The following is a 17,928-nucleotide window of genomic DNA, read 5'->3' as shown; positions in this document are numbered from 1 at the left end:
GTATGTAAACTGATGACTCACTCCAGAGATGCTATTGTAAACGGGCGCCTGTCTCTTTAAGAGCATGCACTTGCAGCCATTTTCTGCTCTTTGTGTGGGGTGGTTTAGCCGATAGACCAAACCCCGAGCATCAATTCTACTATACCGAGCGAACGTTATTTCGCTGCGTTTCTCTCCGTTTCGCATTAACCGTCCGTTATTTCAGGAGCGGTCATGCAATTAGCAGGTAAGTACATTTAATTCTATTAATGAATTACAGAGATGAGAGCGCTCGTTCGACGGTGCGCGAGGGATGATGTCACGGACCTGTTCGTGTAACGTTATTCCCCAAGCATGATGGAAATTGCAGATCTGTTTTATAGCAAGCTAACCACAATTATGAGTGTATCTGGGGGCGTTTTACACAAATCGGATGAATATTGTTCATTTGCTGGGTTTATGATGGAGAGTGCTGATAGTATCTCTGCTTTATGGGTGGAGTGTGGGGGTGCGCACGCACACATTTACTCATCTTATGTGAGATCTAACGCTCTTTATCTAAATTTGTTTACATTAGTGTGTGATAAAATTACTTAACTGTCAGTAGCGTTCCATTCCATTGTGACGTAAGCACATTAGAACGTTTTTGTTTTACTCAAGCTGTCGAACGTCTGGTGACTGTGGGCTGTTGCTAGGTTATAACCAACTGAACCGTTATTTTAACGCCTATGTTGATTAAAAATTGCGCTGATGTCTGGGTGTATGACGCACTGGATGACTGATTCTAGTCTTGTTCCTTAAATGCACGTTTTAATTTTTTCCCCCCTTCGTGTTATTATTAATGCTCCATATTTTGAGTTTATAGGCTGTAAAATAAGGTTTGATGAAAAAGACTAAGCTGTAATGCAAAATTGTTTATTCAAATAACATCCACATTTATTTATTTTGTATAAAATGTTGTCATGTTGAGCCACCTCGTGTATATAATCTCGCATATTGTGTACCTGTTCCTTTTGAAAAGAGAGCAAGGTTTTTAAACCCATAGTGTGATTTCAGTTTTTTACAAAATTCATAGTGAGACTGCTTCATGCTGACAGAAATTATGCATGCTTAACTACATCATGAACCATTCTTTCATGTGTCTGTCAAATCCATTTCAAATGCATTTACAAAATTGGCTGGTAAGAAATCAGACTGGCTGGTCATTTTATTCATCATAGAGCCACCTTGGTTGGTAGGCTAAAAAGTTCATTTAATATCTCAAGAAGTTACAGTTGAGTGATGCTTTCATGACCAGTCCATACTCCATAGAATATGCTAACGGATTGTTTCAGTTTATTCTGTCTGTACATCAGGGAGATTGTTTCAGCCAACCATCAATGACATGTCCTGTCTGTATGTCTAGTGATTGTAGCTCAATGCATGCAAGGCTTGCTGAGAGAGCAAGGGTGTTGTCCCAGCGAGTGGTGTGACCCAAATGTGACACTCTTTTAGCCCTTTACCACCCACGTGGTTCAGGGGTGGGTTCCTGGGCCGGTGTGAATTCTCAAGCTGTTCCATGCATTTCCACTACAGAAAAGGCTGTTCCAGGGCCGAAAACCTTAAAAGCTTGCTGGTCTCGGAGGGACGGAGGGTGGGATAATGTTTCGTCACCATGGTAAAGTTTTCCCAAACAACAACAGTAGCTACCATCTGCAGCAAGGAGTACTTCTTCGGTCTATAACAACAATAAAAAAAATAATTATCAGACATCAAGGTAAGACATCAGGTAACACGACGAAACGAGTGCTCTACTTGCGAAATGGTATTTACGAAGATCCGAGATAAACTAGAGAGACTACTCTACGAGAATGAAGATGCAGTTTGAAGATGCAGGCATTGAATTCAGCTGGTAACGCTCGTGATGAACAATGAATCGCCGGTGTCTTCTGCAGCTGATATTTGCCAACTTTGTTAGTTTTTCTTACACTGTTGTCATCTTATTTTGTGCATTGTTTTGTTCTGCAAGGGGATTTTTGACCAGCTACTCACTAAGTTTGGAAGATAGCGGCTATCTGTTAAGTAAAACGGTTGGATTCTCAATCAGTATTATTGTATGCTATGGTAAAAATCCAAATACAACCATCTGCTACACCAATGTTAATAATGATTCCACTGTAACAGTTTACAGAACATAGCAAGTTAAGCCATAGTTCATGCAATATAATGTAATTACATTACCTGTCATCTTTAGTGTAAGTGTCGTCTCTGACAGTCTTGTTGAGCAATGTAATAACGATGGATTGCATTAATCTGTATGTTTCAATATGTCCTCAAAAACAAGAGTAAAAGCTGTATACAAACACACTGTAATGCGCCATGTTTGTTTATGTTTGAGGTAATCATGAAGCTACCACGTAGACAGTAACCCGTTACATCACCGTTCGACTCTCAGGTCAGTAGAAAAGTGCAGCCGGTTTACAATAGGCTCCAGATTGCCCCGGCCATGATCCAGAGGAGTACAGGCTCCACATGAGAACCATCGCAATTTCGGTTTGTAAAGGGCTATATCAGTAGTGGAAACGCCGTTATGACCTATCCAATGTTAGGTCTTTATTTCTTTGGCTAGATGCAAAGGAATAGCATGCATTTATTTAAATGGATTTCAGTCCCATTCTTATGTTAGAATTGGAAGAGAGAGCACATCATTGAATGGTAACCTTCAAGAATCAGCAGTAAGGCACTTGTGTGAGAGATTTGGACCAGTTGATGGAAATGTCACTTGCCCTGTTGTGTTCTTACTTATGTTCGTTAATCAAATAGCTTAAATGTGTTTGTTTTTGTTGTTTTTTTTTCTTGCAAACTATGGGGGAAAAAAAGCACTTTTTTTTTTTTTTTTTTTGGTCATACCATGTGAGGCAGTTTTCAGCTTAAGAACATGTTTGGAGTATCTGAGAGAAAAGCATATAGGCCATGCACTGAATGTCAATGGTGGTCTGATTTTGTCATGCAAACTTTTAACATGCAGGAATGTGGACAGTGTGCCCCACCATACTGTCCTGGGAATCCAACATTGTGGGAGAGCACAGTCAGTATCCATTCCCACAGACAAAAAGAATCAAAAGGAATGTCTAAGTAAATAAATTCATAAAACCAATGTGTAACTATTTTTTATAATAAAATGAAAATATAATAGGTTATTCATATCAAAACAACAACTGAATTCAGAGAACTTGCAGAACATTTGCTGTCCTGATTCATAGCAATTGTTGAGATACTGCTCTGAATTCAGCAGTTTGCACCAAATTTTGAATATTTTCCGAAGACTTAAAAAGTCAGCATGAAATCAAAACTGACCCTATTTAGTTTAGTAATGCATGTTACTAGTTTTATTGTGAACGATTCATCTATGCATATTTGCTATTTTATAAAAAAATGTTTGACCTCATAATCTTTAATGTCAAAAACACAAAGAACTAAAAGGGCCATCAAAATAAAAGCTCTGTTTAACTGAATGCGTGAAATGAAAGACATTGTGACAGAAAAGTATTACTGCTGTATAAAAAAAATATTCAAAGTAATAGCAATAACACTGCTAATAACAGTAATATTAAAAGGTTTTATTAGTATCATTACTATCATTATTTATAATAAGTTATATTTGCATATTATTATTATTATTATTATTATTATTATATGCAAGCAGTCTCACAAAAGCAAGTGTACTGACTGTCAGCAGGCTGTGATTTAGCTGTAGCAACCTTGTGCCACAGGTAATCAGATTTGTATCATTAATGCTTTAATTCTGTGAAGCTCTATTGTGCAGCATTTTATTTGACCAAAAATAAATGGCAATTTGTTTTCATTCCATTTTCATATTTTCATTTGATTATATTAAGTTTTATGTATACATTTGTTTAAATGCTATTTTGATTAATGTTTTTATTAAAACATAAAACATAGAATCCTGAAAAATTAAAACAGAAAACACAGAATTTGTAACTGCTAGACTTTATGCAGTTCTTTTAATCAAGTCTTTTTCAGTATAATTTCATCAGTAATCTGAATTTATTTAGTGCCAGAAATCGCTAGTAAATTTAGCAGGCCATATTTTCAAGGAAAGGCTACTCACAATTCTTAGTAAAGTTAGAAATTCTTTACTTTAGAAATTCTTAAGTAAAGTTTACTTTGCAATAATCTGTTTCAAGTAAATTTGACTCCCTGTTGCACATTTTACTCAAGATATGTTGCACTGAAATAAGCCATGCTTTTAAAAGTGTAGCATTTCATTTATGTTTTTTAACATACCAAGTCATATACCACATGACCCACAGAAGCCTTCCACAAGACAGCTTAATGCATGCTATGTAGGCTATTAGACAGCTTCACCTTGCTTTAATGGTGGTAGAAACAAGATCCAGAGCTTCGCATGCAGACCTGAACACTTAGTGCACAAAACACGAAGACGACAACAATCAACAGATAATATTTTAAATCATGAACGGGTAATTTTTAGTCCAATGAACTTCAGACTAACAAAACAAAGTTATTCCACAATTCCATCCGCATTTACTGCATGACTGAAATCAAGGGCCCTACACACTTTCATTCTCTCCATCTTACCTCGTTGTCAGACCACTTTTTCCACTGCTGACTTCAGACTATAGAATGATTTCACTGTGAATTCAGAAACAGTGTGTTGGTTTATTTTTTTTATTTTTTTTTGGCTAAAGTCTGTCTGTGCTTACCAAATGTTGAAGCACTTCACCCAGTGGCCGAAGGGGGAAGTGTTTTTGAACATAAGGGCACATTTGAGCTCCAGTTTCCATTAGGGCTGCAACTAAAGATTATTTTGATATAATCGAATAATCTAATGATTATTAGAACGATTATTCAACTGTTCAACGATTATTGCAACGATTAATCATTAGCTCTTAACCGATTATTCAGCTTGTGCCTGACTTAAAAGGTTGTATTAACGTGCTTACTAACAATAAAGAGGGCAAAATCATCTTTTAAAAATACCTCTAAATGACATTCAGTGAATTACAAGGGAAAAAAAAAACTTTTTATTAAGTTTAATTCAGTAAAGTAATTCACTGCAAAAAAAATCAAGTGTTTTTGTCTTGTTTTCCATTTAAATTGTAAAAAAATCCTGAAAACAAGATGCATATAAGATATTTAGACTTGCTTTAAGATGTATTAAGAATGTATCTTAAATATAAGTGTATTTTTTCACTTGGTTATACTTCTGCGAGTGCAGTAAAGACAAAATATACTTATATTGAAGATCTGTTCTCTAAAAGCAAGTCTAAATATCTTATATGCTGCTTCTCAGGTGAATGCATAGTTTTTTAAAGGATTTTTAGAAATTTTAAAATATTTGTATTTTTAATATTACATTCTCAGATAACAGTTTTTTCTTCTGCAGTATAGCTGCTAAAGAAAATGTACAGTACGTTGTTTTAATTTTTTGTTGTCGATAATGTCGACTAATCGTTTCAGCCCTAGTTTCCATTTGAAATGCCCACAGAGGGGCACCAAAAGCGAGTTGTGAAGTGAGTTGTTTTTAGCTGTAAAGAATGTATTATACAGTGAAGAGGAATAATTTTATTAACTCTACTCCCAAACCCCAACCCTTAACCTAATCGTCAGTGGAGTAAAAAAATGGAACCTCTGAATCGCACTCGTCACTGATTAGCCTATGCGAACACGATTGCTCCCTGGTTTCAAAGTGGGATGAGAACCTGGATCTCCCTTGTGGCCGATGCAACACGCTGGGGAAGATAAACTCTTGCAAACTGATGCAAAAATATCTGATGGGAAATGGTGCTTGTCAGTAACTCTGCATAATGGGGGCCAATGTCAGGGATCTGGAACATTCAGAAGCAGCATTCTGACTTCCCATGTTGCTTGGAGTATTGTGGTGTCATGGATGTTTTCCAGAGTACCTTTTTGAATGACAGTTATTCAGCTCAGTTTACTCTGAAGTTGTTATCAGTCTTAACATGTCTCACACACCTCACGTAATGAGTCCTTTTCAACAGTTTAAAATGTCTAGAAACCCTGAGGGGTAAGAGAACTTCCACTATTTTTATTCTGATACAGAAGAGCTCTCCGTGTTGAATACGACACCATGAGATAGTCATCTGCATTGAGGTGTACCTTTATTTTGTAGTATTTTTAAATTAGGCAGTCTAATTTTTCTTCCATGACAGAACTTGAATAAGCTTTTGCTAGCAGAATTTAAAAAAAGCTTGCATTGGGGGCCTGGGTAGCTCAGTGAGACGCTGACTACCACCCCTGGAGTCGTGAGTTCGAATCCAGGCCGTGCTGTGTGAATCCAGCCAGGTCTCCTAAGCAACCAAATTGGCCCAGTTGCTAAGGAGGGTAGAGTCACGTGGGGTAACCTCCTCGTGGTCGCTATAATGTGTGGTTCTCTCGCTCGGTGGGGCGCGTGGCGAGTTTTGCAAGGATGCTGTGGAAAATAGCGTGAAGCCTCCACACGTGCTATGTTTCCGCAGTAACGCGCTCGAGTCACATGATAAGATGCGTAGATTGACGGTCTCAGACGTGGAGGCAACTGAGATTCGTCCTCTGCCACCCGGATTGAGGCGAGTCACTACGCCACCATGAGGACTTAGAACGCATTGGGAATTGGGCATTCCAAATTGGGGAGAAAAAGGGAGAAAAAAAAAAAAGCTTGCAGTGCCGAATCTTTTGTTTCTTACTTGTGTTAACGTTTCCTCTGTCTGAAAGAAAAGCTCCTGTATACATAGTTGTGATATGCATACACATTGACAGGAAGCCCTACCCTGTACAGTAGCAGTGACATGTCAGTATTGTTAAATTGCTGCAGAGCATATCGGTATGCATTTGTCACTTGCCAGTGGTGGGTGAATTGAGTAAATTTACTGGTCATGAAAGTGTATTTTGCACAATTGTTTATTCAAAATATATTTGTATCCCTATGTCAATGGAATTATTTAGCTGTTTTTGCTTCCATAATCCTTGCAACATGATGAGCCAGTCGCCATCTCTCTGAAATTCCAGCCATCTAAAAACATGAAGACACCATAATGATGTCGTTTCTCTTATTTTTGTTTTGGTGGCTTAATACAAGGAATATTCCACATATGTGTTGTTATGGATGGAGAAAAAAGCTTTATGCATTCTAGATAAACCATAAAGCCTAATGTTGCAGTTTCTAATAAAGTTATTAACTGGCGAGTAACTTTTTATTTACTTGTCAGAGCCCATTTTTATTTTATATTTGGTGCTTAACAAGTGTTAATTTTTGGACCGTGCATGTACCCCAGCACGAGAAATGGCAGATGACATGTTAACAATGGCCTTTTTCCATTACAAGATTTTCCCTGAAGCTCTTACCACTAACTCAGTAACATGACTTTGACTGACTTCACTTGGCATGCATTGCTAACTGGACTCAACCCTGCTTGTGAAAAAGATCTGGTGTTGCCCCATCTCTGGCCCACAATACTTAAACCATATATTTTCCCTGAGCTCCTCTAAGAGATCTGAGACTGTTATTCCATCATGTGATTCTGCAGTGACCTCCAACCACATGACCAGAGCATAGGGATCATTCCACTTGACCTGTGACAGTGGTTGTAGGGTACTACTTAAGGTTTTTACTAGCTAGACAAATCAATGTCGGTTATTGTTTTTGGTGATTTTGTGACTGTTTTTATTTGCACATTGAATAGGCATCATTACAATGTGTCATATTTTTCACTTTATGTAGTTCACGCTTCAGTGCCTCACAAGTTCCACACATAGTTCCTGTTTGCTTGTATATTTGAAGAAAACCTTTGTACTGTTCCACCTAAGCTCCATATTTAATCCCACAGCACCCACAGGGGATCTCTCTTCCTGCATGTGTCAGGTGTAGTGGTCAAACGAACACCATGTTTCCCTGCTGCTCTGTCAAGCTTTGAAGAAGAAAAACCATGAAAATCGCCCTTCTTAGACAGATGGCTGATAGGTGTCTGCAGAGGCTAATTTCACTTCAAGCCACCTGTTCTGGACAGTTGAATCGTGGTTTAAAAGTGCACTTAGTATTTTTCTTTCATCATTAAAAAAAGTTTTACTATTAAAGAAATTAATAGCCTAGTAATATTGGAACATATTTATAAAATCATGAGCACTCACATGTGTTGAAGACTCCAGTCATATCAGTAACTATTCTAAATGGAGAGAGTCTCCTCATGGGGGGGCTGCCATGTTAGGATCACATGACCAGAAGAATACTACTTGCTTAATCACTCAACTGAACTCCATCTGACTCCCTTTGCACATTTCCGTATTATCTACCCAAATTTTTTTTTGCTGCTACTGTATTCATAAAATATTGTACTTAATTTCTTGTCACTTCTACCTGGCTGCTACCCCAATAACTGCTATGTCCATATATAGTATAAGCTTATCTGCTGAATACTATGTCATAGTATGTTATGTTTACATTCATAGCATTTTCTATTATATTGTAATCCACAACAGTTAGCTCCGGTCCTCGAATCTGATTGGACGAGAGATGTTCCATGAGTTCTGATGGTCTCACACCATCAGCACTCGGACGCTTCACTGTTTGTATCACTCCGCTTGTGTATGTGCTGTTCTAAACTAAAGTGTAAGAGCAGTGCAGATGTGTTAAGAGCTACTGTATATGTGTCTCTTTACATGTAATTGTTTTGACATTACATATGTTAGTCAGCAGTTGGTGGCAAAATATCATTTTTGTGTGTAATATGAGCCAGTTAGGTGACGTGAAGTAAGTCAGCGTCAGTCAGTGTTTACTTAGAACAGCACTACATGTTCGCTCGTATTACTACTACACTACTAAAGCTAGGAAATAGCTTTAAACGGCTTTAAACGAACAACTTCGGCATTATGGCTCATCACAGCTGAGAGACACAGCAGACTGATTAATTACACAAACTCAAGGCGCTTACCTCTTACCGGACTTTCCACATTGGAGAGGACGTACTGTTTAAATGGTGGAGGAGATTGCTATTGTGAAAGACTCTTGCGCACCGGCTACCGCAAAATAGGGAGAAATACCCCCGCTTGGATGGCTATTTTTTCACTGAGAAAGCTGATCTTCAGAAAGCTGACAGCATCTCTGCTTGGGAGTGGCAACAGGTGATCGCACACGCTCAGTCTCTCTCTCTCTCTCACACACACACACACACACACACACACACACACACACACATCCTTGTTTATCCAATAACTTGTTAGAAACAGCACAAGGCATGATACTATTTCTGAAGTGACATTTTTTTAATTACTAATGAAGGCTTGGACGCATCATTTGTTTTGAACAAGCAACGGCAGATTTTGATCTGCCGTGTAAGAAAGTAGTTCCATGCACAGATGCGTTTTTATGACAGTACTCAGTTTTTCCTAATTTCTTTTTAATTTACTTGTTCATTGAACTGTTGTGTATATAAGGAGTATCACACTCGCAGTCATGCTATATGGCCCTAAATCAGCACTGCTGTGATTACCTACGGCACGAGGCTGCGGCCGAATCACAGCAGTGTTGATGTAGGGCCATATCGCACTCTTGCTCGTGTGATATTGCTTAAATATCTTTTTGCACTACCTGTTTCATCTGACACTTTCACACTAGAACTGTGTACTGGTCAGTGCTGCAGCAATTATTATGTACTGTCTTGTACTGTTTGCACACGTTTGCACATGCACTTTATTTAGAAATGTGTAGGTCTTTTAGTTCTGTGTTGTCTCGTGTAGTTCTGTGTTTGTTTTATGTTGTTTCATGTTGTTTTTATGTAGCACCATGGTCCTGGAGGAACGTTGTTTCGGTTCACTGCGTACTGTACTAGCTGTATATGGTTGAAATGACAATAAAAGCCTGTTTTAAACAATTTTCGAAGCTGTGGTCTCAGGGTGCCATCACCTGCCACAAAGTAGTATTGCTTAATTATTTTGGACATTTACTTCATCTAACTTACCAAACTATTTACTAACCTTTTCAGACTCTCACTGCTGGGTGATGAGATACCAGCTGTCTCCTTTTGCTGCTCATGTCTTTTAAAAAAAACACCAATTACTCATTTGGACCTGACATCTTACTGCACTTATTAAGTTTGATGTTTGTAATTGCCACTTTTAGGGGTGGGCGATATAAGCAAATATTGTACTGTGAAATTCGTAACAATTTTGGTTAACCATATATTGCGATATATACACATTTGTTTATGGAAAGTGATTAAACTTCTGAAAGAATCAAGTTACTTTTTGATTTAAAACAATGTCCAGAGTAATGGTAGAAGTTCCATATTCACTATGTCCGATGAAAGGACTTCAATAAAATATCGTTTTTAATAATTACTTGGCAAGCTCTTTGCAAATTGAAATATGGCTGAATAAAATACTATCAATGTCTGCTTTCATTTTTAAATTTCAGTCAGTTTATCTTTAGGTGTCTTACCTCTCCCCGTGCTTTATGCCGAGAAAAGTGCACATTTAAATGAAAAATAATGCAAAACCATCTAACGATGGCTACAAATGCACATTCCCTGCCAAACGTTGCCACTTTGCGTCACCGCGAAAGCAAGGATACACAAAAAGTTCTTGTGGTTCACACATTTCTGTCCATATATCGATGTAATCGGTATATTGCCCATTTCAAGTCACTTAAAATTGTCTCTTGACATTATCTTTTAGCCTTCCACATCTCTTGACAAATCTTTTGAAGAAATAAACTATGCTCTTTTGAGCTGCACGTGCACGCTTCATGGTAGCTTTGGAAATAGCTCACAAAAACCTAGCTAGCAAGCAAATTAAACATACAAGCAATTTATATAATGCTAAATATGACTCCACATTTAGTTTTATTACTCCTGACACATTTTTGCTGGTTATCAAGTTAAATGTGAGTATGTTGGCTGCTACACTTAGCCATGCTATACACATGTACGGTTAAATGTTAGACTTTTAGATTAATACATTGTTAAAAATTAAATGGTAAAAGTCTAAATCTATAATATGCCATAAACAAATAACCAGTATGTATTGAGCAGCACATTCAATTAAGCAACAGGGCAACCAGTTGATTTTGAACAATCACAACGATTCCAGTCACAATGCAAAAGGTAAAGTCAGGACTGGATCACATATGTGGATTCTATTTTGAACTACCAGAGCTAAAAATGCAGGTTATTGAAGCCGAAATAATGGAGAAAAGTAGTATTGCCGGGCAACACTTAAACTAAAAGTAGAATTGCCATAGCAGTACTGGCGGTGGCGGCCATATGTGGACTAGCACACATGTTGCGCTCTCGTTTTGGTGACATAAGTTTTAAATCTGGCTTATGACATTTCCCGATCCTAATCCCCCTAACGCTTCACATAATTTTCTGTAGTGCTTGTGTTTTGGGACTAATTGAATTCCACCAGTGAAATTTTTTTTTTTAAGGTCATGACATTTCCCTTTTTAAATGCTAGCCAAACTGTGTTGCTTCATAAACTTAGTCTGAGTGCATCAACCTTGCAAGTTCTGGGCCTGAATATGTTTCAGATTGGGCTGTTTTGTGAGTGAAACTGTGTCGCCATGACAACCCACGTTACTCTGGAAGATGCACTGTCCAATGTGGACCTGCTGGAGGAGCTTCCCCTCCCGGACCAGCAGCCATGCATCGAACCCCCACCCTCCTCCATCATGTACCAGGTACAGCCTATTATACATGATCACAGTGGCATTTTAATATTGATAGTATGTAGAAGTGGGCCTATTTTTGTGTCCATAAGTGATATTTTATTGACCCTCTGTCTGTTTCTAGGCAAACTTTGACACCAACTTTGAGGACAGAAATGCGTTTGTCACTGGTATCGCCCGCTACATTGAACAGGCCACTGTGCACTCCAGCATGGTAAGTAGAAAGAAGGACTTTGTGAAACAGCACATTTGGAATAGATGGTAGATCATGTGACCAGCGCAGCAATAGGAAAGGATGTTGCATTATAGCAATGTTACAAAGCTGCTCTTAAGTCCTTATTGAAATGTTTATCAGTAGGGCACTGTGGAGCAGAAACAGTCAGTTTATGTGATGTAGAAGGGCATTTTTTTGTCACAAAATATTTAAATCAGCCCACAGCTCCAATCTTTTCAGTTGGATGCAATGTACCTTTCAAAGGGCAAAGCTTTCACTTGCAAAAACACAACCAAAGCATTGTTTTTTGGACATGTACCATGGCAATACCATGTAAATACATCTATACATAAGTATATACATAAGCAGTGTTGGGTAAGTTACTCAAAAAATAGTAATCCACTACAAATTACAAATTACTCATCTAAAATTGTAATCAAATTACTAATACTCTGAAAAGGTAATACAATTACTAATTCGAAGTTACTTTCTAAAACAGTTTTCACAGTTTTTTTTTCTGCTCAACGAACACAAAATAATATCTATATTTCCTCCTTGTTTGTTGTCGTTGTCCCTTCAGCTGTCACAGAAACACAAACAGACATACACATGAACGTAATTCACGTTTTAAATGTATTCTACATAATAATGTAAAAAAGTGTAACCCAAGTTACGTACTCAAAAGTAATTTACTTAAATATCAAAGTACTATGGTTTTACTATCTAATCCCATCACTGTACTGGACATTGTTGTATATCAGTATTCTATTTTTATGACTGATACCAGTGTTGCCTATTTTTATAAAAAAACGATTGTATATACAGAACCAATTTTTATTGTTATATTTCAGCTTTTTGACACAATTAAATAATTTCTATACTGCAACAGTAAAAACGTGCATTATGAATATTTCATTAATAATATTAACAAATCTAATTTGACTTAAAATGCTAAAATAAATCTCACTTAAGCATGAATGGCTGGTAAGTAAAAAGTAAAATCATTCATGCAGACAACACATTAAAATTTCAAGCAACTGTTCCTGTGAACATTAACACGCAGTGTTCTAAAGGTGTTGCTAGGTGCTATTTTAAGTTCCTGTCTAACCGATGGTATAGCTATACACTGTAACATGGTAGAGCCATTTGTACTTTTTGTTAGTGTTTTGTTACATTAAGACACAAGTTATTTATTTTACATATTGCCATGTGCATGCAATTGCTTTTCAAATTGGTCTTAATTTGCTTTTGGTTTTTCAAAAGGCATTACATTTTCCATTGTTGTAAACCTGGACCAAGTGTGAAGTGTATAAACTTTTTTTTTTTGTTTTTTTTTAAATTGTCAGTACAACACAAAAATTCTAAACAAAATGTGCAACAGAAATGTATACTTAAGGTTCACTTTGTGAAAACCAAGCTCACTCTGTATTCCATTTCAACACCCCATCAGTTTCAATTCTGTTTTAGAGGCATGAGGCGGAGAGCTCAGGACAAACACCCCTTCACAAAGATAGCCTTGTTTATGTTTATTTTTTTACTATTGTTTGTGTGGGGGTTTTGAATTCGATAGAAATGGGAATGGAGTAGTTACTCTACCTCTTCATTGCACAGCTCAGTGGCTCTGTTGATGTGTTCAGACTGTCAAACAGGAGTACACTTTGCTCAGTTAAATAGAGAAGTCCTCAAGGACAGTAGCTCCTCTTTGCTTCAGCTATCTTTTAATAAAGCTCTAATGAGTACATAAAAGTGTTTTTTGTAAGGCTGTACGTAGGTGGTTGTCTAAACCCTGCTGTCTCAATAAAACTCTAAATTGTGTTGAAATACAGTGCTTGCAAGGCGAGTAATGTAGGCCTATTGAAATACCTCATACATTGGACTCTTCTTTCACTTTTCTATAATAATTCGACTCCAATCGTGTAACGAGCAAGTTCCATTCCAACTTTTTGTAGATAATTTAGCTTTATGTGTGATTTATGTATTTTTTTTGTTTTATAAACTTTATAATTAAAGGGATAGTTCACATAAAAATTACAATTCTCTCATCATTTACTCACCCTCATGCCATCCCAGATGTGTCTGACTTTCTTTCTTTTGCAGAACAGAAAGATTTTTAGAAGAATATCTCAGCTCTGTAGGTTCTCACAATGCAAGTGAATGGGTACCAAAATTTTGACTCCAAAATGCACAAACGCAGCATAAAAGTAATTTGTATTACTCCAGATGTTAAATCTATATCTTCAGAATCGATATTATAAGAGTGAGTGAGAACCAGATCAATAAACAGACTAAAGTCTGTTTTTACAGTAAATTCTCCTCCTTGCCCAGTATGTGGCGATATTCATGCAAATCAACAAAAAATAAAAGAAGAATGTTAAAGTGGATATTGAAAGTAAAAAAGGACTTAAATATTGATCTGTTTCTCAACCACACCTATCATATAGCTTTTATGGTGCCTTTATGTCCTTTTGGAGCTTCAAAATTTTGGGACCCATTCACTTGCATTGTATAGACTTACAGAGCTGAAATATTCTTCTAAAAACCATTGTTTGTATTCAGCAGAAGAAAGAAAGTCATACACATGTAGGATGGCATTAGTGTGAGTAAGTGATGAGAGAATTTTCATGTTTTGGTGAACGTTTCCTTACATTTTTTTAAAAATATTTTCTCCAAATTTGGAATGGCCAATTCCCAATATGCTTTTAAGTCCTTGCGGTCGCGTAGTGATTCGCCTCAGTCCGGGTGGCGGAGGACAAATCCCAGTTGCCTCTGCGTCTGAGATCGTCAACCCGCGCATCTTATCACGTGGCTTGTTGAGCGCGTTGCCACAGAGACATAGCACGTGTGGAGGCTTCACGCCATCCACCGCGGCATCCACGCTCAACTCACCACGCGCCCCGCCGAGAACAAACCACATTATAGTGATCACGAGGAGGTTACCCCATGTGACTCTACCCTCCCTAGCAACCGGGCCAATTTGGTTGCTTAGAAGACCTGGCTGGAGTCACTCAGCACGCCCTGGGATTCCAGCTAGCGAACTCCAGGGGTGGTAGCCATCGTATTTTACCACTGAGCTACCCAGGCCCCCTAAAAAATGTAATATTAACATTTTAAAATAAAGCAGGAAGCCACGACAGGCCATACATTACAGTGATTTTTACATTGGGTAAGGGGTGTTCTAGTCCTAAAATCCCCTTAACCTTGATATGTAACAATTCTTCCGAAAGGTAATACAGTTCATGAGCCTAAATGTAGGCGGTTTACAGTTATAACCAAGCAACCTGTCGACTTGCTGCATTTATATTGTATTCAACTGATCGACTGTTGTTCATCCAGTCAGAATTTGGAGTAGGAACTATTAGTTTTGTCATCTCTCTTTGGCATACACTGAGAAAGTTTGGCATTCAAAATCTAACAGCTAGCATGATTTCATTTTAATACATGCATACTACATAGTGATTTAGTCTTAAAAAAAAAAAAAAAAACTAGGTTACTTGTTTTATTAATGGAATTGGACCATAATTGGGAAGTGTTACAGCCAATATACACTGAGAGTGAGTGTTGTGATGTGACCAGACTAGTTTGCTCCCATTATATTCAACAAATCTTTACTACTAAATATAAGTGGGTGAATAAAGAAAGTTCTAAATGTTTGTCCCAGTTATAATGGCTGCTTTGCTACTACATTTTAACAAACCTTAACACTCTTCTCTTGCTGCCTTGCAAGCACTAGCATCTTCTCAGAAAAATGCTAATCTAGTCAATAATGGCTGGATTTAATGTTGAAATAAATCTAGCAAATAAGCCCCTGATGGATTGTTGTGTTTAAGCAGCCTCCTCAATTCACAAGATGATAGATTGGTTTTTATACTTTTATAGTATTTTTCCTCTTGGTTTTTTTTTTGTTTTTGCTGAGTCTGTAAGTTCATACTGTTTTGCTTTTTTCTCAGAATGAAATGCTGGAGGAGGGACATGAGTATGCTGTCATGCTGTACACCTGGAGGAGCTGCTCCAGAGCCATTCCCCAGGTACACACAAACACATCATGTCTGATATGGCTAGGTGGTTTAATGCGGAGATGATGCCTCTTACTATTTTAATAAAAATTCAAGCACAGCGTGACCTACTGGCCCAAATACTCTTACTATCATGTTTATCATAGAAAATTATAATGTTTGCAGAAGAGGAACTCAATATGAACTTGAACTTCAACTAGATTATAGCCTCAATTTACATATGAAAAACTTTTGGGAAGTTGGCATGTCCTGTGGCTTGACATGCTACATAAACTCCATCCAAAACTATTTTTAAAAGGATTTTCTAATTTTTTATATAATTATTAATTATTGTGCATGCTGTTTTTATGAATAGGACAATTTAAAATGAACTAGTGAATGCAAAAAGGTGTTTAAAAATGATGCAAAACTGAAAGAAATGGAGACCAGTTACAGAGCCTATGATATACAGTTTCCCTTATATATTCATATACATTTTAACCTAAAATCTTGATGTTAGTCAAATAAAAAGCTCGTGGACATGTTATGCATTAATTACACATACTGAATTAATTGGTTGCCACATGGCTGCATTTGAAAGACTGTGCCGTCCAGTACAAGTCATTTTCATGTCCAAATTAATGCACTATTTTTAAGATATGCTCCTCATTTCGCTCACTGGCTGAAATGATTCTGAAGCATTTTTAATTTGCTTATCTCTTATCTCAAAACACAACTGAATTGAGTACAACAACATGATTGGCTTGCTCTTACTGCAAGGAAAGAAAAGGCTCCTTATTCATAATGTCAGTTCTGAAATCCAGCCAGTTTGATGACGCCCTCTTGTGCTACTCAGGTGAAGTGCAATGAGCAGCCAAATCGAGTGGAGATCTATGAGAAGACTGTGGAGGTGCTGGAACCTGAGGTCACCAAGCTCATGAAATTCATGTACTTCCAGGTGAGAGATCAACTAGAATATTTGGCTCCTTAGACACTATTACTATTATCATACAATCTTGAGAGATTAAAAATTAATGCTTCTTATTGCACCTCAAGTAGTAATAAATCCCTGATTAAAGGTGAAGTGTATCATTTTTCAGAAGCTTAAATAATTTCTCCTGTCCGAGCACAATATCCAGAGACAATTATAAGCAAGCCATTCATAGGTTGATTCCCTAAAAAAGGGTAAAGACTGGCTCAGTGTTGCAATCAAAACATTGCTCTGTTTGTTTGAGCATCTCAGCCAGCCCCACACAGCAAGCAACACTGGCTCAACCAATGGCATGAGTTTGGGGCAGGACTATCTGCTTGTCTGACTGGATGGGGGGAGGGTTTGGAAAATCTGTTTAAAAACGGTCCTTATTTTTGTTCTTCCATTTGGTGATGCAATGGTGTGCAGAAATGACACCCTTTGACTTTAAGTGAAATGTAGTGCATTATATTAACAGTAACATTCCTTTCTTTAGCGCAAGGCCATTGAGCGTTTCTGCAGTGAGGTAAAGCGACTGTGTCACGCTGAGCGCAGGAAGGACTTTGTGTCTGAGGCCTATCTGCTCACTCTAGGAAAGTTCATCAACATGTTTGCTGTGCTGGACGAACTGAAGAACATGAAGTGCAGTGTAAAAAATGACCACTCCGCTTACAAGAGGTATTACGAAGTCACACTTACATCTACAAAGTCCCATTTGGTAGGGGCGGGTAAAAATATCTATGTATGCATTGCCATCTTCGTTTGAATGATCTCGATATCAGTTCTTAAATCCCAAGATCTACAATGAGAGGAAATCACTCTCATTTACAACCAAATTTCGTGCTATGCAAATAAAATGTATAAATTTGGCAACTGGCTGGTAAATGTTTACATTTCACTCACCAGTAATTGTGTAGTATAGTGGTGGAGTATTCAACTGTGAGATCATTTTACTGCGTGTTGAGAGAAAAAGTTGTTCTGTGTAATGTGTCCAAAGACAAGATCCACGCAACCCATTTGTCATTGAATAATGTCTCTTTTAATACCCTTTCTGTTCTACAGTCAGTTTTTGATCAAAAAACAAAAAAAA

General features: G+C 37.5%; 1 protein-coding gene across 3 annotated transcripts in view; it reads left to right on the top strand.

The window, feature by feature from the left end:
- Positions 1 to 58: 58 nt before the first annotated feature.
- Positions 59 to 17,928, top strand: part of cyfip2 (cytoplasmic FMR1 interacting protein 2) — a 41,196-nt gene continuing 23,326 nt past the window's right edge. For 2 of the 3 annotated variants that reach the window (XM_051649561.1, XM_051649560.1), the window contains exons 1-6: positions 60 to 226; positions 11,525 to 11,674; positions 11,787 to 11,876; positions 15,824 to 15,901; positions 16,725 to 16,826; positions 17,335 to 17,516. In XM_051649561.1, coding sequence (XP_051505521.1) covers positions 11,558 to 11,674; positions 11,787 to 11,876; positions 15,824 to 15,901; positions 16,725 to 16,826; positions 17,335 to 17,516 — 569 coding nt within the window. In that variant the 5' untranslated portion in view covers positions 60 to 226; positions 11,525 to 11,557. Of the gene's footprint in view, positions 227 to 11,524; positions 11,675 to 11,786; positions 11,877 to 15,823; positions 15,902 to 16,724; positions 16,827 to 17,334; positions 17,517 to 17,928 lie in introns of all 3 variants that reach the window. The other variant, XR_007892496.1, reaches the window with a different exon arrangement.

Source organism: Myxocyprinus asiaticus, chromosome 22 (assembly GCF_019703515.2).
Source record: "Myxocyprinus asiaticus isolate MX2 ecotype Aquarium Trade chromosome 22, UBuf_Myxa_2, whole genome shotgun sequence".
Lineage (NCBI taxonomy): Eukaryota > Metazoa > Chordata > Actinopteri > Cypriniformes > Catostomidae > Myxocyprinus > Myxocyprinus asiaticus.
This window is presented reverse-complemented; position numbering and strand designations above follow the sequence as displayed.